This window comes from Pipistrellus hanaki, assembly GCF_964339955.1.
Source record: "Pipistrellus hanaki genome assembly, chromosome: 9".
NCBI classification, from domain to species: domain Eukaryota; kingdom Metazoa; phylum Chordata; class Mammalia; order Chiroptera; family Vespertilionidae; genus Pipistrellus; species Pipistrellus hanaki.
In genome coordinates, this window is record NC_140511.1 from 62,465,953 (window position 1) to 62,489,691 (window position 23,739).

Below are 23,739 nucleotides of genomic sequence, written 5' to 3' on the forward strand. Positions count from 1 at the left end.
AAAATTATAGTCTCCTTTCCAGAAATATCATGTAAGAATTTAGTGAAGATTATAATTTATTTTTATTAAATCTCTTTCAAAAAGAAATCCTTCACTTCATTATGGTGTCCCCTATTTATTCTGTGGTCATAGACTTACCCAAAGTGGTGCTTTGACGTCACCGTAAGGTTAATAGCTACTGTAAATGAATGACTGTGTCAATCACTATAGAGTGTGCTGCACCTGTGTTATCTAACCTGTGAAAGTAAATATGCCCATTTCCAAAACAAGATACCAAATTAACAGAAAAGACTTATCTGAGGCTCAACTACGAAGTGCTAGAGCCAGGATTAACCTAAGCCAAAAGATCTCTTTTCCTTTTTGCTTTACTGCTTCAAAAGTCTTCCTTGTCTCCTTCACCTTTACCTCTGTGTTATGAAGGAAAGAGTGCTAACAGAACTTTTTCAAAATCTGGGTCTTGTTCTACTGTTAACCTTGGGCAAATTTCTTAGACTCAATGAAAATAAATATCTTTCTATGAAAAATTGAGGTGGGGGAAATACCACTTGTCCTACCTGCATCACTAATTTTTTTATTAATGATTTGAATTATTATATTGATTTTTACTAGTGCCCAATTTTTGCCATTCACTGAACCATATAAAAATATATACATGCTTAGGAAATAGGTCAATATAACTTTTCCATGATTTCATAAATAGAAAATGGTTGAATCCAGACTTAAAATCAGTTCTTTCTGACTCAGAAATCTTTGTTAGCAATAATGCTATACTGCCTCCATTCACAGAGGGAAATAAAAAGTATAAAATGTACACTAAGTATGATGTAAGTACATAAAAAATAATATGGTGATACTTTGTAATTTAAAAATATATGTATGATAAAACTTACTTTAAGCTAGAAAAGACAAGGGTTTTACTCATTCATTCTACAACTAAAGAGGAGGAATTTACATTTGTCAAAAACCTGCTTCGTGTCAGGCATTGTACCAGGCATTTGATCATAGGCTGTCTAAATCTCTCAACAATCCCCAGGTAATATCCCAATTTCATAGGAAACTTGAGGTTAGAGACACTAAGTAGCTTTCCCACGACTCTGTAAATGACCGAGCTGGCACCCAAACTCAGGTCTGCTGAACCTCTGCTCTTTTTTGCACAGACTACATCTGTTTACTGGGTGCCTGAAAAACAACACCTAGGTCGGCTGTGAGAGTACAGTCTCCTGTAGTCTTTAAAATATGATTTTCAGACTGTTTTTGAGAACTAACAGTTTTGTGTACAGAATAGGAAAATTTATAGATTTTAATTATCAAGGCAGTATTTCATTTCATAGTAGTTAACTGATAATTCATTTATTTCATATTAAACCTAAATGCTTAATTAAATATAATTAAACTTGCAACATGTAATTAAATTAATTTTGAAAAATGGGTACTTTACCATGTGAGATTTATTTTAATTTATGAAAAGCATGTGCTCATTTCACTAAAATGAACTTTACGGGTTCATTTATAAAATAATAAACCTTAGCATTACAGTTGTCTATACTTTTCCTATAATTACAACTAGTAGTTGTATCCTACTGTCATGTGTGAAGATATGACATATAATTTCATAATATCTAAAAAGACTGTTGAAACATAGTTATTTTTTTACAGTAAGAAAAGCTAAAGATCATTTAAAATTACCATTAACTAATTTAAAGTTAGTGGTAGATTTTTTTCTGTAGTAAATGTTCATACATGCAATTTAAACTTTCACATTAAAACATGAGTATAAAAGCCTGAAATGTATCACAATAATATTATCCAGGTGATTTTTGTTTTTCTATTTTATTGTCATAAGTCAGATATTCTTAATTACAAAACAATGAGAAGAAAATGAATTTTGAGAATAATTTTATAGTCTAAGTTTTTTTTTTAGTCTGATATTGTTTTTAATTAAGCTTTACTAACAAATATACCCAAACACACTTCTGTTCATTATAAGAAAGATTTCCCATTGTTCAGCATATGGATGCTTTCTCAACTTTCTTATTTATTAATGAATCTAGCAACGTACCCTTAACCTACTGCTTCAGACTGAATGTTTGTGAGCCCCAAATTCATATGTGGAAGCCCTAATCCTCAGTGTAGATAATTATGACTATACTGGGTCATGAGGATGGTCCCCAGGTCTGACAGGATTGGTGTCCTTAAGCAAGATCCAGAGACACTGAGCTCCCAAGTTCTTCTTGGGTGCACATCCAAAAAAAGCCATGTGACCACACAGTGAGGAGGTGGCCATCTGCTACTGAAGGGGAAAACTCTCATCAGACACCAATCCTGCTGGCACCTTGATCTTGGGCTTCTAGTCTCCAGAACTGTATCATAATGAATTCCTATTATGTTAGTCACCCACTTTGTAGTAATTTGTTATGGAAGTCCAAGCTGACTAAAATAACTTTTTTTTATTATACATATGTCAGGTCTTGAATATTGAGTTCATATACTATTGGTAGTAAATAGAATAAATTTGTCTGATATGTTTCTTTGAAATTCCAAATTTTATTTTGATATATATGTCTTAATAATAACTAATATTTTTTTGTATTAGCTAAAAGTTTTGTATTGATTAAGTTGGATTAACTGAATTCTGAGACTACCGGCTATCTTTACAGGAGAAAATCAGTGGAAAGAGGCTAGGTATAATACTTAAGATTTTAGAAGTCATTCCACTTTTCCTCTCCTGCCAAGTCTCCTTACCAGCTTAAATAGAGCCTTGATGTAAGCCTTTTGTAATATTTTCCTAGGGAAATTATAATTATGCACCCCCTACTATCCTGCTTAACTTCTGTTCTTACTTCTGTCCGAACACATCACATTGCACTATAATTATTTGTCTTATCTACATCTTCATCTTCCCCCTCAAGCCCTGGAAATCCTTGAGGAAACAGTATGCTTTCTTTATCTATTTATTCCCTAAATCTGGGGCACAGGTGTTGATAGTTGGTGAATTAGTGGACCAATGCAGAAAGTATGGTAGTAACTCAGATTAACTATAGCCTTGCTTTTGATATAAAGATTTAGTGGGCCGAGACCGGTTTGGCTCAATGGATAGAGCGTCGGCTTGGGGACTGAAGGGACCCGGGTTCGATTCTGGTCAAGGGCATGTACCTTGGTTGCGGGCATATTCCCAGTAAGGGGTGTGCAAGAGGCAGCTGATCGATGACTCTCTCTCATCGATGTTTCTAGCTCTCTATCTCTCTCCCTTTCTCTCTGTACAAAATCAATAAAATATATTAAAAAAAAAAGAAAAAAGATTTAGTGGGATAAAACCAATAACTAAAATATAGCCCAAAGTAGGGTGTGTAGGAGGCAGCTAATCTATGATTCTCATCATTGATATTTCTCACTTTCTCTCCCTCTCTGAAATCAATAAAAATATATTTAAAAATAAGTAAATAAAATAAAAATAAAAACACTTATAAAAAATCTATACATGAACTTGGGTTGACTTCCCTTTCTCATGGCTGAACGGTTGTAAACCAAGTAAGGCCACTAGGGTAACCTTTCATCTTGGTCTAAATCAACTCACCTAGTGAGAAGTCATGGGGCTGGAGTGGACCATGGTTCTGTGTATCTCCAACAGCCTTCCATTGAGGTTCCTTGTCTGGGACAGCCATGGCAGAGCTGACCAAGGGCCCAACCCCACTGCAGGTTGCATCCCTTAAAGGGAAGTGGAGGCCCCATGTTAGCAGTGCCACCTCCCCCTGAGGACTTGAACAGGCCTTGTTATCCTGAACCTCATTTTGACCAATAAAGAGAAATTACCTGCTTCCGTGTTTGCCTTTCTGTCTTTAAGGGTCTTTAGGTACACAGAATTTAGTTGATCATTCTAGCATAGTGGCATGCTATCTTCATTGGTATGCTTGGTTTTTATTTTATTTCCCATCTCATTCTCACATTCTTAATCCCAGTCATTTCCCCCATAGGCATACTCTCTATGTATATCCTTTCAAATTTCTGTTCTTCAATAAAGTAATCTTTAACCCTTAGGTTCTCTTTTTCTTCTTCCCTCTCTCTCTCCCTCCCCATCTAATTTATCATTAAACCTATCAGCTATATCTTCAATATATCCCGAGCCTGATCACTTCTGATCACTTCTTACAAACATCACCTCCTACCATACTAACCTGTCACCCACATTTCTTATCAGAACTCTTGGAGCCCAGCCTGTGAAGCTCAGTGGTTGAGCATCAACCTATGAACCTGGAGGTCACGATTCGATTCTGGTCAGGGCATGTGCTGGAGTTGCAGGCTCGATCCCCAGTGGGGGATGTGCAGGAGGCATCTGATCAATGATTATCTCTCATCATTGATGTTTCTCTCTCTCTCCCTCTCCCTTCCTCTTTGAAATTGATTTTAAAAATAATAATAATTAAAAAAAAGAACTCTTGGAATAGCTTCCTCTTATTAGTTGTGTTTTTTGCTCCTTGGTGGCTCCTGTCACACAGGTTATTGAGCATAACCATTCTCAATGGTTTCCTGTCACACATCGGATTGTTTAGCCTACACATGCAATTAAGCGTAAGAAAGAACAATAATAAATGATAACCTTCAGGGTGATAGTAATGGGATTTGTAACTTGAAAATTACTTGTGACTAGACTTCACAGTCTTTATAGTCACATGCACAGTATATGCTAATATAATTGTAGTTATTTTATACAGTTAAGACATTTGATATTGTGCCTATGACATTTGTCATAGGTGAATACCTGAAATATATGTGTTAATAGATTTTTGTTAATACAAATCATTTTTTCTCAATGATTTGGATAATAATTTCAAAAATGCTTCATCTTAACTTTAAGTTAATCTTAATTGGTAGGTATAATAGTTTTTCTTCATTAATTGTTTCTATCAAGCAGTTACATCATTATTTAGATGCAACAGAAGTTCTAATTTTTTAAAGCACAGCAATAAGTCATTTTAATGAGAAAAATTATTTCTAAAAAAGAAAAATGTCACTCTTGGTCCATATAATTTTAAGTCAAAATGGACAGCAGAGATTATCTAATGCAACTCCTTAAATTAACAGATAAGAAAAATTTGAAGCCCAGACTGAAAAATTAAAGACTTTGCCACGTATAACAGATTTAGCTAGAGTTGTTGCTAGAGATCATACTAGAACCCATTGGGCTATTCTGGTATTTAATTTATACATTTGTAAATCTACACTTTTTAATATTACCAAGTTAATATGAGTGAATGTCTATACAACTAAGAGGACTATCTTCCTAAATCCACACACCTTATTATTTTATTTGATTATGTTTAATGGAGCCATGTTCAAACCTCATCTCAGCCACATGTTTATTTGAACCCACAGACTTTTCATTGAATCTGGATCTCACTCTGAGGCTTTATCTTAGTTTAGCCAAAGTGCAAATAGCTTCAAGTTTTAGAAAACTTGAGTCTTAAGTGTCACTTAATTGTTGTACAGCCTTGGGCAAATCACTTAGCTTCTAATGGGTCTTATTTTCTCAGCCATAAAATGGAGCTAATGACTGTACTAACTTCTCAAGGTTATTCTAATGATCAGGTGTTGTGACAGTGATGCAAACAGTTTAGGTATTTATTATGTACCAGACATTTTATCAGCTGATAACATTAAAATTAAATCCAAGTGGTCTTATTAGAAACAAACTGAGCTTGTTAAGCTGAATAAACATTTCACTCAGTTAATTTTATATATACATAATTTTATCTTTGTCTATATTTCTCATACTTGCAGTGGATTCACCCTCCTCGCCAATAATATTTGTTCCCCTGGCTAGATTGACAAGCAAGTACCTTCCCTACATCATTCCAACTTCACTGCACATGTACTTCTTTTCCCCTTCATTGGGCCTCTTCCCCCAGTGATTTGCAAGGAATGGACCCATGGTTTCCTGGGGAGTGTAAAGGTGCAGCTTCCTGGTGAAGCTGCCCAGATGACCATGCTTATAATGCCTGGCCTTCCCTTTGCTTTCTTCCTATTATTAAGATTAATAACTTCCTATTATTAATATTGATAACATTTATTCTTTGATCACATTAAGACTTGTAAGCATTCCTTTCTTCATTGTCTGAGAAACAAATGTAATTATCTACTTGATTTCTTTTCTAGATATACTATAGCTAATTTATTTTCTTACAGCAGATATTATCTCTTAACTAGAGGCCCAGTGCATGAAAATTTATGCACTGGAGAGGGGTTCCTCAGCCTGGCTTGCCTCCTCTCACAGTCTGGGAGTTCTCAGGGGTGGGAGGTGACCTGGAGATCAGGGAAGGTGATGCCCCATCACACCTCTGCTGCTGCTACTGCTGGCAGCACAAGCTTGGGCCTGCCCTGAATACCTGAGCCTTAGGCAGCCCTGGGCGGCTGGACAGCCGCCATTCGAGGCTTGCCTGTGCCTCAGGCTGGCCCTGGGTGGCTGGGAGGCTGAGGGGATTGGGCGTTACCATCTTGTGGTTATGGGTGCTGCCATCTTTGAGGGCATGTCAGTCAATTAGCATATTCCCTCATTGGTTATAAGAGCTGCCAAATTTGAGGGCGAGGCAGTCAATTAGCATATTCCCTTCTGATTGGCTGTGGGTGCCATCATCTTTGCAATGGTGTGAGGATCAATTAGCATATTCCTTCTTTATTAGGGTAACAAAATTACTTTTTACAAGAAAACCAATGCTATTAGTTGATATAAATTAAAGATCCCTGATATAGAATGTCCCTTAGACTTCTTGCTGATATGGATAGGCACACAGTTTTTTTTATCTACTTTTTAAAACTGTTAAACTTGGTCAGCAGTATGTAAATTTACATTTGTATCATAATGTTCTATTTTCCATGTTTGTATATTAATATAAAGAAATAAATTCCTGTCAGACAACATGACATGGTAGTATCAGCAGATACATGAATAATGTACATGTAATTTTTTAACTAAAAAAAATTTGAATGCTTGATATGAAAAAATAAAAATTAAATTTCTAATAGTTTTCATATTTATTGTACTCTTATAGTTGTAAAGATATTGTGATATCTTCAGATAGACCATTCACTATAAAACTTGTTGAAAATTATGAACCATATAAAGTAGCATACATAATTTGAAATGTAGTGGCTTTGGAGGGTATCATAAATACTTTGATAGTCTAATCTTTGTTGAGGGTTTGGAAACATAAGGAAGCCAGATTTACATTTATAATTGGGGTTCCTTCTTGCTAGTTCCTTCTTTATAAGTTATTAGACTGTTGAACAAACACAACAAAAAGGCAACGTTCTCAAAATTAATGCATTTAATAAAAAATAAACCTTGATGACAATAGAAGATAATTATTTTCAGCCAAAAATATATTATTATAAATATTTCTGACACAGAAATGTATCTCATAGAGATTAACAATACTTAGTGTTTTATGTCAATCCCATATAAACTGGTTCGGTTTTAAATGCTATAATTTTATGTATGCAAGAATGAATATCCTCGATTAGTATACCTAAATGTATTGACTTTCCCAATTTTATTTTGTTACCAGTATTTATTTTCCTAGAAATTTAATGAGCTTGGAGAAATTTGTTTTACTTATCAAGTTCTAAGTATTGTTGATATGATTATTTATATCTGTGTTAAATAAGGGAAAAGGTTGTGATATATTGACTTTCTGTCCATTTTTGTTCTTATATCAAAAGAAACCCCTTTACTTTTGAAGAGATTCTTAGATCTACCAATAGCTATCTTAACAGACTGTAAGAATGTAAAATAAATAACATATCATGTCTGGATAAGTGATGGCAACTAAATAAACTAAGAAATAATTTATGTATGTGGTATTGATAATGTACCTTCAGGTAGCAAATTTACTACCAAGTGCTTAAGCAGATTTTACAATTTTGGCCAAAGAGGAAATGCTTTAAAAAGTTTTCACATATATGAAGTAATAATTTTTTTCGGTAGATTTATAATTGGTAGGTTAGGATGCACTGGGTATATTCTTGATCCATACTCCTTTAACCCATAGTGACAGTCATCAAATGGTTGGCTGGAATTCATTTCATAATCTGGGGCCTTGGAGCAGATTTTACCCCCTGTGCAAAGCTAATTGACCCAGATAAGAATTAAATCTGCTGTGTTCAGAAAGTAGAGCTAGCCAGGACAAATATATAAGATATGAAATAATCACATCATTGCCCTATGGAATATTATTTTATAGACACATTTTCTCACTCATGGAAGTAGAAAAATGTGTTCATGTAATTTGTTGTATTTTCACTGCAAATGGAGAAATAGCGGTATGAGAAATAATTATATCACCACATCCTTCAGTTGGAGTCATAGTTTTTTTGCAAAGAATAGGGTTATTTTCTCTTGGTTTTCTTTTTTGTTTTTGTTAGGTAGGTACTTTGGGATAAATGTGAATATTCAATACAGTGTTTCCAAAGATGTGCATATATTTTTGCTGGACCACTGGCCATTGATTTGGCACACTATGCATTCTGCTATATTTACTAACTTATATTCTTTAATGTTGCATGTTGCTTCAAATTATGTTTCATCCTTTTTTTAGGGCATTTCCTCTGCCTTTGTGATCGCTTCATTTAGGATCACAGTAAAGCAGATACTTTTATATTTTAAGGTCACCCATAGCTTCTACAACATTAGGCACTTCTATGTTTAGGAACTAGCTGTGCTCTAGGACTCGTTATCAAGACATTTAATGTTCACCCATAGTACACAGGTTGTCCGTTATGAACAATCTTAAATTCAGTTAATGTTAAAGTAGATTATCTTCGTTCTTATTAAATTTTCTTTGAAATGCTTTATAGCATTTGTAAAGTTTTTTAAAATAGTGACATTAGGGCTAATATTCATGTGGAAAATAATTTTGTTTCGGTCATCTTATATTTATACATCTATTTTGTCTTTTTTACAAATGAAATGGAGTTTATATTTACTTGTCTTAATTCAGGTTTTGAAATAATATTATTTTAGCAGTTTGTTCTAAGAAAATTAAAACTTTGATGGAAGATAAGCTTAGGTGATCAGCACATTGATTCAGGAATACTTGGCATAGCAGTTCATTAACTATGTGTTAATTATCTATGATTACTCCTGAAAAGCTATAGTGGCTTCATTTTTTAGGCTGCTTCATTAAATCATTAATTTTCTTCAAGGTAACTAAGCCTGACATAATTAAGTCATTTTAGTCTCCACAGATTTTTATCTTCCCAGGATGTCAAGAACACTGAGCTAGTTAATATAAGGCATTGTATCTTGTTCCTTGGATGTATAGACTATATTTCTTATAATATTTATACTATTTTGGCTCATTTTTAAATTATATTTTAAAAAATCTCATGAATGTATATATTTTCATTATATACTTACTGTTTTAGCTTACATTTTTTTTATTTCCTGTGTAATAAAACCCACTTATGTATTTAAACCACTTCTTACCAACAGTTCTTTGACCCCTGGCTACTTAAAGCTGCTTCAGTTTATTCAGAAAACCATTTACGAGGAAGGATTTGATGGATCCAATCCCCAGGTATGAGTACCTTCAAACCCTTTTATAATCATGGATATAATGTTGTTTTCAAGCTTTCTAGGGCTACACCCAGAATAATCAACAGTAAACAAGCTGTTTCTAAGCACAGAAGATGTAAATAAGCAGAGCACAGCAGCCTTGGTTTGACTAGTGAAGTGTATTCAGAGTCTTAGCAGTGTTCTCAGTGAATGCACATAAGATGTACACATTCACTGTCAACATGAATTATTGTAAAATATGTCTTTATAACACCTGGGATTAATAGGTAGCCACATATTTGAAAATTATTCTTAAATCTACAAGACTTGTACTTTCCCATCTAAATTTTTATATTTTTGTCAATCAGGCCTTAATTTTGAATTACCTTATCAGTAAGAGTTCATTATTTTATGATTTTATGTTTACTATAGAATGCTTCGGGTTGTATCAGTGAATAAAAAGGCTGTATTACTTGCTGTATTAAAGTATTTTATAACTATTTTTCTGTAGCTCTCTTTTTAAAAAAATTTCTCTGAATTACCAATATTAAAGATGTTCCAGTTAGTTTAACTTAAACAAAATAAGGGAAATTTTATTTCTACACACCGTGCCACTCTGAATTCTTCCTCAGTGATTTTAATTGCTATAGCTGCTAAAAGATTTGCATTTCATTTATATTATTTTAGCAGAATTATTTCCCAAGAGCCATTATTTTTATTAAGACAAAGAAGCCAAGAGTCTTACTTGTGGCATTATCAACTACATTTGCTCTTAACTCATGGATTTAAAAAATATTATTATTGACCTGACTACTATATTTAACACTGTCCAAGGCAAAAGAAATAATTTTTAAAATTTGTCTTAATCACCAGTTTAATAGCAGGTTGAAAATAGTGTGTGTGTGTGTGTGTGTGTGTGTGTGTGTGTGTGGTGAAGCACATTCATTTATAGATGGCTTTCCATGTATGTTACAATTTTTGTGGTGGTCCTTGGTATTTACTACAATTTTGTTATGCTCATTATTGCTCCATGTTTGGTCCTAGTTAAGATTTATGGGCACCATGTCTTCTCTTTGGTGGCAGTGCCTGTCTGAAGAGGTAAATTGGTCTCTGACAGATACCTCTCTCCACTTGCTGTGGTAACTATGGAAACAGGCATGTCATAACAGTTCCTACGGTACAGTGTGCAGAGCTGCTGCTCTTGTAGGATGATGACACATCTTCTAAGAGCAAAACATTTTTTTTTTAAATCAAATGTAATAGCAAAAAGATAGATACTTACATGTAAGTGTACACACACACATCTATTCAGACAACCATTAATAAGAAAGCTGTTATTGGAATGGAATGAAAGGTTTGTTTTCTTGGTTGTTTATTTCAATGTGAAACAACACCATTTTCAATAAACAATATTTTATTTCATAAATGTTGATAGACAACAGTTGCTGTATTCACTTTCTGAACCAGAGATTCTGTAACTATTGACTTTCATAAAGATGAATGGGGTTGAGGTAGACATTTCTATGGTGAATATTAAGAATCCTAAAAAAAAAATTTAACTAAATAAAAATATACCAATAAGTCATTTAAAAATATATTTCTAACTTTATTGGAATGAATTTATAGTTAAAGAATTTCCATATTGTTAAGTTATGGATTGTATCATTTGCTAAATTCACAAGTCTATACATCTGTCTCAGAAACTTTAGGTGAGTTCGGGAAGTCACAACAGTGCATCTATCAGTCACTACTTAAAAAATATTATTCCTGAATCAAAATAATATTTTGATACTGAAATAAATCCTGCTTTTTAAAGAAGTTTTCATCTTATGTTTTTTATTATTCCATTTTCAACTAAATTAGTTGGAGGCAGCATATAGAAATAGACTCTAAGAAGCATAATATTATATACTATTAAATAGCTTACCTGTAAAGCAAGAAGTATCCTATTAGTTAACAAAACTTAATGTGTTTACCTCTCCTCCACTTTTCTTTAGAAAAAACAGAAAAACATTTTACGAATAGGAATCCAGAGTCTTGGTTCACCTTTGTGGGGAGATGACGTCTGCTGTTCAGAAAACTGTGACAACAGTCATAGCCTTACAAAATTCCTCTACGTTCTCCGTGGCCTTCTGCGCACCTCTCTCTCAGCCTGCATCATCACCGTGCCAACACATTTCATCCAGGTATGAACTTTTCAAAACCATTTCCCCCTAATTAGTGGTGCATGGTAAAGAGTAAAATGTAATTGCTTTAGGAGTCTGATAAATTATTTCCACATGTCCTTCAGTAATTTTTTTCTTTGCTTTCATGTGAACTTGCTGGACAATTGTGATGTGAGGTTGATTTTGATTTTTTTTAATTAATCATAAACTGATCTCAACATAGGTCTTGAAGAAATATTTGTAGACCTATATGAATAGCAGCATTAACTAAAATGTGGAAGCAAATTAAGTATTCATCAACACATGAGCAAAATGTATCTTATATTTCAATGAAATATTATTCACCCTTAAAAGGGAAGGAAATTCTGACAGATGCTACAACATGGATGAATCTTGAGGACATTTATTTTAAATAAAATTAGTCTGTCACAAGAAGATACTGTGGTTCCATTAATATGAGGTAGTTAAAATAGTCAAAATCATAAACAAAAAGTAATATGGTGGTTGGACTGTGGGGATGTGGGAGTGGGATCTTATTACTTAAAGCAGTGTTTCCCAAAGTGTGGTACGCGCACCCACAGGGGTACGGGAAGAGTTTGGTGGGGGTACACATTGCACCGGAGTTTGGTGGGGATATGCACTGCACCATGCTTAGCTGCGCCTAATTCTATGTTCTCATGAGTACGAGGGGTACTCAGGGTTACGAAAATTATAGAAGGGGTATACATATGTCAAAAGTTTGAGAAACACTGACTTAAAGGATACAGAGTTTTTGCCTGGCCATTGTGGTTCAGTGGTTGAGCATCGACCTAGGAACCGAGGTTCCAGTTTGATTGCTGGTCAGGGTACATGCCTAAGTTGCATCCCCAGTGGGAGGTGTGCAGGAGGGAACCTATCAGTGATTCTCTCTCATCTTTGATGTTTCCATCTCTGTCTCCCTCTCTTCCTCTCTAAAATAAAAAAATAAATAAAAATATTTTTTAATAAATAAAAGATACAGAGTTTCAGTTTTACAAGATGAAGATGGTGGTGATGGCAGAACATTATGGACATAATACCAATGAACAGCATACTGAAAAATGGATAAGATGCTAAATTTTATGTTATTTTTTTCTAATGCACATACTAAAATACTTTAATTCAAAATGACTTAGTTTTATAACAGAAGTTTTAAGTTTTGCTTTATTTCTCTAGGGAATAGCAAAAATAAAAATAATGTTAGCATCTCAAGATATTGAAATATCATTCCTTAGTCATTTGAAAAGTATTTCAACAAGTTACACAGATCTTCCAAATAGTTACACATTTTATTATATAATATCAGACAATCACATTGGTTATTATCATCACCATCCACAATGTTGTATGTGTTGTAAGGTTATTTTTATCATTATTTTTCTATTGTAAGAATATGCTACAAATTCTTTATCTTTTCACTTATTGAAGGACATTTGAGTTATTTCGAGATTGATGCTATTATGAAGCAGCTGTGCTTGAACTTAACTTACTATTATGAGTTTAAAATCACACAAATGTTACAGAGAAACTCCTTTCTCTAATCATGTTAGACATTGTACACATACTTAAATTGTTTGAATTATTAATGATGTTAAGTCATGATAAAGTTAATGCTTTAATAATAGTTTGGTCAGATGTAATGAGCTTCTTGATTATGATGATGAATGACCCTGGAACAGATCTGTCAGATACTGGTGAAAATAGTGTAACTCATGGCACTACTACAACTATGCAGTTGCTACAAATATTTATCAGGTACATACTACATGTCAAGGACTATACAAGTATTATGTACTTGAATGTTCACCTCAGTCCTTAACCTCTTTTTTTTTTTTTTTACAAGGTAACACAGTTATTAAGTGGCAATCCAGTCATGTCCTAACTCATGTCTTAGAATCTCTGACTCCAAACTCTACCCTCTTCACTGTTAAGTTATATGGCTTCCCTAAGCATCACAAAATCTCTGCAAGACAGGTGTAATGCCAATTGCAAAGAAGATTAAACTGAAGTGATTCTCCAAAGCCACACTTCTATTACATTTTAAAGCTAGTATCCAATTCAGATCTGCTTAACACTTTCTTCTCTGTCACACTACATCCTATGTGTCTTGAATTATTAATTACCTGTGATAGCAGTAACTTTCCATTAGGAAAAATATGTTCTAGGGTAACACTGCTATTATTCAGTTTTGTTTTGTTTTAATTCTCACCCGATGATATTTTTCAATTGATTTTTAGAAAGAGTAGAAGAGAGAGGGAAAGACAGAAATATAGATGTGAGAGAAACACGTCGATTAGTTACCTCCTGCTAGAGCTCTGAGGAGGGCTTGGGCAGAGGAGGAGCCTGAAACTGATGTAAGTGCCCTTGAATGGAATCAAACCTGGACCCTTCAGTCTGCAGACAGATACTCTGTCCATGGAGCCAAATAGGCTAGGGTTTATTCAGTATTTTTAAAGAAAAAAAAAAACTATCATTGTAAAATCTTTAACAAATTAGTACAATGTGAAAGATTAAACAAAGAGTTACATTCTAGACAAGGAAGGGAAAAAAAAAGATGGAAGCTTATTTCCTTACAATTGCAAGAAAAGAAAAACATATGAAATAAATATGTGTACTGGTAGTTTTTTATGTATTCCAAAGGGACCTATGCAAAGCAAGGGGAAAGAAAGAAACATTTTTCAAAAGCCATTGTAGAGGTGTTCATCTATATTACTTAGAGAAGAGACCCCAACTCAATGTGAATGTTTGTGACGTGCTTCCTTTAGCCCCAATGTAAGGGACCAGCAGTAATATGATCAAACTACAGATCCGGTGCACAGAATCCGTGCAAGGGGCTCGGCACTTGCAGCCATGACAGCTTGCCTCCGTCCTCACAGTTTGCCATGGCCCTCACAACCCCGGCTTCATCCGAAAGGTTGTCTGGAAGGACATCCAGAAGGTCATTCGGCCTTCTGATCTAATTAGTATATTACACTTTTATTATTATAGATGGCCTCAAGTCATCCTATCTCATCACTGATTGAAAGATTGAGATGATAAGGTGGACTGCATGTCTGCATATCAGTATTTAAATTTTGGAAATTTATAGATGTTTAAATTCTTGTATAACTACAAGAGATATAGTTTAAAATTTTGCTTTTGAAAATACCAGTAAAGAGACTACTTTGAAATGAAAATAGAAAAACATAGGGTCAGTCTTTGATGACTGCCACTTCCCTAGACAATTTTTCCTATTATAATATAGTAGTATTCTGACCCTAACATCAATTGAGCTGTTAAAAAAAAAATAATAATAATTTCTTTACTCTTTCAATATGACACCTAACCATATATTTGATTTTTATCCAAACTAGTAGGCCTGCTCATGAATACGTGCGCCAATAGCTCTCTGCAGGGCCTGCCCCCTCCATGCCTGCTGCCCAGAGGCTCATCCATGGCCGGGCACAGAACGCTTGCCTTGTCACTGTGGCGATGAAGCAAGCATTCTGCCAGGCCACTTACGCAGCTAGCTTTCAGTGGCTGACCCCCAGGAATGGAGGACTCCGGCAGGGTTGAGAAGACTGGGTACCGCCATCTTGTGGCTGTGAGTGCCACCATCTTTGTGATGGAGTGATAGTTAATTTGCATATTACTCTTTTATTAGATAGGACTAGGAACCCAATGCTTGAATCCGTGCACCTTGAACTGTGGGCTGCGAGGCTGCACTGAGCACATGAATGGGTCTCAGCTCATCCTCTGCACCCCCACTCGGACCCTCCCACTGAGGCCCCTGGTCACCTGTCTGCCAGCAACCCTGCTCCCACCGCCATCATTCGCATGCTCTGACAGTACCAGCCCCACTCACACCTGCTAACAGCCCTGAGGGATCAGGACCAGTGCTGGGTGCACACAGCGGGTGTGAATGGCAGCTCCAGTGCTAGCTGTAGGTGTGAGTGGGGCTGGCGCCAGCAGTGGGTACAAGTAGCGGGTGGGACCATGGCACGTGAGAGCAAAGAATTTTCAGTAACCACCAGAGGCTCGCCCCGATGACAGCGACCAGTGCCCCATGTTGGTCTGGTACCCCTGCTCACCTGCTCCATCAACCCACCATGGAGATGCATGCCATGTTCCAAGCTCTGCCACCTGCTGCCCACTCTCACCATGTTCAGCAAATAGACTGAACAGCAGAACAGCCGAACAACCCATCACTATGATGTGTGCTGACCACCAAGGGTCATGCACATCATAGTGATGGGTTGTTCGGTTGTTCTGCTATTCAGTCTATTTGCATATTAGCCTTTTATTATTTAGGATATTTAGAAAAATATATAAAATTTAATAGTTTTCTTAGACCAGTTATGATATAAATAGGGGATAACATGAACTCTGAAATACTGGTAAGGAAAATCACAACATTTAGGTTAAAGAGACTCAGAAGCAGTATGTCTACACTACTTTTAAAATCATACATCAACTTTATCTCCACTGTAACCAGTGCCATCCCTGCAAACTCCAAGTCAGATTTAAATGGTGATTAATTGACTAAGGGAATTAACTTATTCATTCATCAAATAATTTATTGCAGGCACTGTTCTAGGCACCTATAGGGTTATAGTATGAACAAGACAAGCAGTCTCAATCCTGTGGAGCTTTTTCAACACTGTAAAAGATGGCATGGATGGAGCAAAAGATTAGTACATATAGTATAGGTATTTGCACACTTGAGCTTAGAATTTGATAGTAAGGTGGTTTCTGTCAGAAAATAGAAATGCAATTTGATATCCTTGGAAATTTTGTCTTATAATTAAAAACCTATACAAAATAGAATTGTGATACTTTTATTTGAATATGTTACACAGAGTAACACCAGCTTTAAAGTTATATATAATAGTTATATCTCTTAGACTGGTAAAACAGCCAATCAGTGCTCTTTAGTTATTAGCATTCTGTCAGGCTTGTACAGTAATGATTAGTTACCCTTTATTGTACTTTTGGCACGCTTCCCATGTTTAATTTTATTGTAGGAAAGGAACACATAGTTAAGGAAATTACAAAGAGGACAAAAAGTTAAAATAAGGAAAATAATGAGAGTCAAAACTGACTTTAACTTATTGATACTAATAAGACTTTTGCAAGTAGGATGAAAAAGAATTACTTTTAAATTTATATTGTGTTCAGCCTCACAACTTTGAACTTGAATTTTTTTTTTTTTTTTTACTTCTTTTGGGTTAAAGATTATATTCATAACAGCACAGGAAAAAGTAACAAGCATATGTTGAAACAAATGTATAAAAATAAATTCTAAGTATCTGTTCAGAAAACCCTAAAATTAGTCTTCAAATATGTCTTTAAATATATATAGCCCTAAACAATTTTCCCTGTGTAGCAGTTGTATAGCTCATACTGTCTCTTTCTAGAATACAGTTTTAGTATCTGCCCAGAGATGTTGCATTAAAAATGTATGTGAAAATGGCCAAGTTAAGCACAGACTTTGTTACATGCTGAACTGTGGATTTAAGTGTCATTCGAAGGAGCAGAACTATGGAAGGCTCCCCTATATTCCAGCATCATTCCGTTCCCAGATCCCTGCTGTGCAGTTGTTCCACTCGCCAAGAAGCCTGTTAAAGAGCCCCCCAGAGCATGTGTACAGCCCTCCATGTTAATAGTTAATTGGTGAGGATGGCAAGATGAGAGGACAGCCGAACATGTGGTCTCTCAGACTCAAGCAGTAGACAGACCTTTAGTTATAATAACAGCAGCTGCTCACATTCTCACAACTCAACTGTTCAAAACTGTTGTCAAGCGAAGGTTGTGGATTGGGGGGGAGAAGGGTGGAAGGAAAGTTTACTTCTAAGAAAAATAACTACAAACCTGCCTTAAAGCTCTTACTACATATTATCTTATGTATGAGAATATTATTTCAACTTTTTAGAACTTAAGTATAATTCCTATATTAAAGGTTGTGATATTTCAGCTACATTGGACATTCTGTTGCTTTCCCCCCATTTGCTTTTAGAAACAAATGTTTGTGTACCCTTTGAAATTTAAAAAAAAAAAAAATTTCGATTGTAGTTGACATACAATATTATATTAGTTTCAGGTGTACAACATAGTGATTAGACATTTATATAACTTATGAAGTGACATAGGCTATTATATGCTAAGTGAAATAAGTCAGACAGTTTGAAAGTTTTTAATGAGGGTTTTTTTTTTTTATAAATCGTTATCTTTGAAGCAATTCCAGTAGGATACTGTTTGATATCCATATCTAGCAAGATATAAAACTGATTTATTTATTTTTTGGCTTAAAGATAAGAACTAGCTTACTGTTAGTGAATTTGTAGTCCATCTTCAAGATATACAAACATTTTGTGTCTTCTAAATTAATTTTATTTTTAATTCCCAGCGACAGTTGTGTGCTTGGGGAAAAAATGGTGACTGATAACATTTATTCTTTGTGGGTAAAAAAAAACCTGAATTTCATACCTTATTATTATTTCATTAGCAAGGTGATCAGAAAATACATTTTCCTAGTTTATGCATATTATTTACAGAATCTATGACAGGCTGTTCTTGATTTGTATTTTTATTCATTAAAAGCAGTCTTATCTGAAAATGTCAGGGAATATTGAAGCTCTTAGAATTATAGTAAAAACAGGGACAGTTTTTTAAAATACCTTTCTCGGTTTTCTATTCAGAAGAAAATTTACTTTTTATTATTGCTAATCTATTCTGTCATAATCTATACTTTCAGGAAATTATAAACATAAACAACCTATTAGATTTTTTCTTAAATATACAACACAGGAAAGTAACCTTCTTTGACATTATTGATAATAAAATATGAAATAACATTTTCTCATTCTATAATAATTTTAAGTATTGCCAACATTTAATGTATTTGGTTACAGAATGTTAGTTTGTAAACTAAAGTTTCTTTTAGTCATAACATTTCAGATTTTAAACTGGGCTGTAACATATCTTTATTGGTCATTATTCGCACTTGGTCAGTTAAAATAGCCTTATTAAGTTTTTATTATGTAACCAATGTTTTTCAACAATTTGTCCTGCAGAACTCCCCTCCGCACCCCAGCTATCTTATTGAAGAAAACTGTTTCCAGAATGTTAGCTTATATCTAGAAAAATTTCTTTTCTTAATAAAGCAAGAAGAAAGGCCTTATTACAATGTTTCTTAAAAACTGAATAAGGTTTTATTTAGTGTGTTATTTTAATTTATACACAGTATTTTCAAGTTAATCATATACAATATTAATTGTATTATAGATTTGAACCCACTGAAGTGAATGATACAGTATCTTTCAACATAGAGAAATTCAGAACAAACCTTTTCACATCCATAAACTTTTGTGTTCATGCTGAGTATTTTAGCAGCTAAACTTTAAGTCAAGAGTTTACTGCTAAACTCTTAAGTCATGACTGATTTAGAACCAACCACTAATATAGGATTATGAAATGTGGACTACAGTGCCTTGTGAATTTCTCTCAATGTGAAATCTTTTATTATTAAACAAGAATTATGGACAATTGCATGGTGAAGGAACAACAGACTTTGTGAGTTCATAACTATAACATTTTGGAAAATGTTTTTAATTGTCGATATAAGTAGCATTTATAGAAAAGCATAACCCTACTTCTGTCATATAACTTAATCTATTTAAATGGTCTTTTTAAATGTAATGAGAATATTTAAGAATGAAAAATACAGAGTTAATCTCTTGATCATAACTGTCATTACCAAAGAATAAAATTAGACATCCTGGCTGTCAGTTTTGTATGAATTCCTTTAAAAAAATGATATTCTCAACTGAGAATCTGCCTTTAATTTTTCTAGCTCTCTCAACTACTCTGAAATAGATTGTAAGAAATTGACTTTAAAAGTTTTTAAAGAAGCAAGTTAAAAAATGAACTGAATCATATTAAACCATTTTAACTATACTCCATATTTGTCAAATTCCAGTTTCTGAAAATTTAGTAGCTTCATGTGAGTCTAATGAGTTGTAAACAAAATCTGTTTTTCTTTGCAATAACTAATAATAGAACTTAATTTCAATTCTGCTGCTGCAGGTTTGGGATCTATGTTTTTATACCTGCAGTGTTTCTTCTCAACATATCATGTGTCTACTATCTGATTTATTTTTTAAATCTAACCTTAGCTTATCTGTATTATACATGCATATCTAATTTACTTCCTTTGTCAAGAATGTTTGAAACTTTTACATAAATAAACTTCAAATTATGTATAAGTTTCTGTCTATATAAAGCATTAGTGACAGTATGTGTATCATTTTATCTTAGTGTAAATATGCATAATAAATAAGAGCAGGATATTTTAAATTGTCATTGTGATAAATGCACATCTTTAAAAGAGAAAATTACCATTTAGAAACCTTTTGTTATACTTAATCTAAGCAAAGTATATTCAGTAAGCCATAGAAAGAAAAGATTTTTTAATGTTTTTTGCTTTCACTAAAATAATTTTGTGATGTTATAGTTCACATTGCAGTTCACACTATAGTTCCTTTTAGTGATTAAGGTTGTTAAAGTATTATTGAGAGCCAAAATTTTCAAATGGATCAACGGTAGAAATAGGAAATGTCTCATCACAGTATGGAGATTGAGTCATCTGTTTGGGCATATGGAATCTTTGGCTGCTGGACGGCATAGTCTTTATAATGCCCAGTGTCCAGGCATGGGCACAACTGTTCTGGGAGTGGAAGCATGGAGGGCCCTCTGTGTTCAGTCCACTAGACCATGGTAGGAGAAGAAAGCAGGGAGGGACTTGAACGTTTCATTACAGGCTGTCCTCTACTATATCGCCTTTCATGTACAGACAAGAAATACAACTTCATTTAATTTTGCATTTATTTTACAGATGATATTACTAAGCTTTTTAATCTTTGGTGTTACAAGCTATCTGAAAAATACCCATGAGAAAACATAGATTTCTTTCTATTTATATACTTGGATGCGTACCTTCTCATAAAGAAAGATGGCTGTCTTCAAAACAGAATGACACTTTTTTCTTTGTGTTGAGACAAAACGTGCTTGTAACTAATTATAATTAAAAGTTGTTTAAGTATCAGGTCATATATTATATCCTAACGTTATGTTGTAGCCCATTGCTATTAATTATATTATTATTACTATATAAAGAGTCCCTGCTTCTTTAATAATGTTTTCGCACTCTATGTAGTTAATCTTTAATGTTGGGAGGACAGGGAAGAGATTAAATTAGCCTTGTAACCTCTTTCTCTTCTAGGCTGATGATGGAAAATAAAAGCTCATAGCTACAAAAATGTAACACTTAGAATTAATATTTAATTAGATTAGCAAATTGTACACCATGGCTGAAAGCTTCCAAAGCGTTGTTAGTGCCACAATTGACCTACAGGTTTAGTAATAACTCACTTCTAGAAGCAAGTGCCAGTTCAGCAGAGTAGAGCCCCTGTAAGAAAGTCCTGAGAGATTAAAATCAGCAAACCAAATGGCAGGCAGGGATTCCTGGGATGGAGCCTTCTGGAAAGCTGGGAGCTGGAATAGCTTTTAAGCCAGGATTCAGATGAGAACAGTGGGTGAAAAAGCTGATCCCTCCTGTTCTGGGAGCTTTTGGTTGTAGTCCAAAAATCTTAGAACAGATTTTTACTAAATGTTTTTGCTGAAGCTATTAACTTACATTGAAAATCAAATATTGAATAATTTTTCTGTAAAATTTAACAAATGTTTGTGTAAACATCAGTTGTTAATTTCTTACATATTAGTACATAATATCTGTAAACTCAGATCATTAGATTATCAGATAAGTTTGGCGCTGTACATCTCTGCTCTTTTGCTGTGACATGCTGTTTCCTTGTTCCCTGTATAGTTGATTTATATGGTTCATTTCTATATTATTTCATTACGGGGCATTGTGCAGAGCTAGAGAAAGAGATTCTGAAGTCTTTAGCCCAAGATTTTTTTTTTTCTTCAAGAAAGTATATATATTGAAAAATATGATTTGGTCTTTAATTTTAAAACCCTTATATTATAAAAGCAATGCTACATTTGCTGATTTTTATGATGCAATTAAATTACATGATAAATAATTGGATCTCCTGGTGAAACACTGGATCCTTATATTTCTGACGAGTTGATCTGGTGAAAAATAAAATACCATGAGTTTGAAAACATGCAAACACAGAGCAGCCAACTGAAGAAGGAATACCTTACATAATTTATTGGTTATATCTTAAATAATTAAAGGAAAGCCCGTCATTAGTTAAAAATTTAAGCAGGTGAGGGCCTTGCCAGCAGAGGGAGTAGTCCTGTCTTCCGTCAGGTTCCCATCATTTTCCCACCTGCCTCAGCTTTTTCCCAGCCAGTTTCCCATCTGGACCTGGCTCTGTCAGCCTGTTCCTGATGACAGGCTATAATTTTATACTCAATATGGGATTATTCTAAGCTGATTTTAAACTTTACTATCTTTAACCTACCAATGCATCACGAACATCAGCTGGATGCTCTGTTTGATATTTGGATATCTGCAATTGTTCTTTCCAGGCAGGGTATGTGTGAGCTTTTGGACATCTGTGAATGGCATTTTAAAGATTTCAAGGGTAAAGTAGTGAGCAACAAATTTCTGGTTAGGAAGGTACACCATGAAACATTTTTAAGCCAAAAATACAGACAAATTTCTATATGAATAATTTCTATAATATGAAACTAGAATATGTATAGTTTTTGAAAATACCTAAAATTAATTTAAAATATACATTATTCTGTTTAGCCTATTCATTGCAGTATTTTGTTCATCCCATTTTATAAGCGTTTTAAGAATGTAAGATTGTTCAAATGCTTTATAAAATAAAACTTACAAAGAAAACTGATATAAATAAATGTTCTGCCAAGCATATAGTGTTTGAGACCACTATAAATGTAAATAATGTTTCTGAAAGTGTTCTTTTAAAAATGCTTGTTTTAAAGAACCAACATTTTCATACCAAGTTTACAATACCAAGTATTTGATCAGATAAGAGACTCAAAACAATGTGGCTCCATTGCTTAATCCTAGCAAAATTTGTCAACTTACTCAGCAGTTTTTTTTGCCCTTGAGGTTAAGTATATTTACCATTAGTTCCTTTGTAGATATGTTCTAAGCATTAGAAAATGGAATCAAAATGTGTTTGTTTTGTGATTTCCCTACGTGAAGGTCAGCTTTCCAAAGTTTCTCTATATTTTAAAACTGTGTATGACTTTGAATAAAGCTGGATATTAAATATGGAAAGGTTTAATTTAATACCTTTCTTAAGGGATTAATATTGTTAATATTACACATATGTACTAGTATAATTTTATTTTATAAAAGTGTATTCTTTCTTAAACTCAAAGTATTTGAACAGCATTATTTTTCCCACTATCAAATTTTTAAATAAAATAAAAATCTAATTCACAGAAATAAGTGATAGCTCTGAGCAGGAAAAGGGAAAGGTTTATTAAAAATTACGAACAGTAAAAATAATTTTGTTATGTCATAGACTCTTTCTATAGGATGAAGAACTTAGTAAGTATGGGAAAACTAATAGGTCGTTTAAAAATCTCTAGATTTATCCTTTTATTTTTTTAATTACATAACAAAGCATACTTTAGTATGATTGTGTTCCTGTGCATATTATTTTTCATAAAATGTTATAATTTGAGTTGTTGAATACACACACACACACACACACACACACACACACACACACATCATGTAATGTAAAAGGTCAAAAATTAAACAACTTAAATATTTTTTTAACTTTTCAATGTTAACTTACTCATGCTTTTGTGCTATGTATCCCAAATTGGATGTGTGTGTCGTACTCAGTGGGGACTTTGCCCTTTATACTGTGTGTTTGTGTCTTTCCTATTTGAGTAATCCAACAACTTAACTCTTATTTAAAGCATTGCATAAATGCTTTATGTTATTTGGTTTATTCCTTTCAAGCTTCTGGATAATTAAGTGATTGGTTAATTAATTTTTAATTCTCTTGTTAA

The 23,739-nt window shown here is 33.8% G+C and overlaps 1 protein-coding gene across 3 annotated transcripts in view; it reads left to right on the plus strand.

Moving 5' to 3' along the window:
• The window catches only part of ELP4 (elongator acetyltransferase complex subunit 4), a 162,098-nt gene that overhangs the window by 32,284 nt on the left and 106,075 nt on the right, over positions 1-23,739 (plus strand). For all 3 annotated transcript variants that reach the window (XM_084896056.1, XM_084896055.1, XM_084896057.1), the window contains exons 6-7: positions 9,485-9,569; positions 11,545-11,733. In XM_084896056.1, the coding sequence (XP_084752182.1) occupies positions 9,485-9,569; positions 11,545-11,733 (274 nt within the window). The remainder of the gene's footprint in view (positions 1-9,484; positions 9,570-11,544; positions 11,734-23,739) is intronic.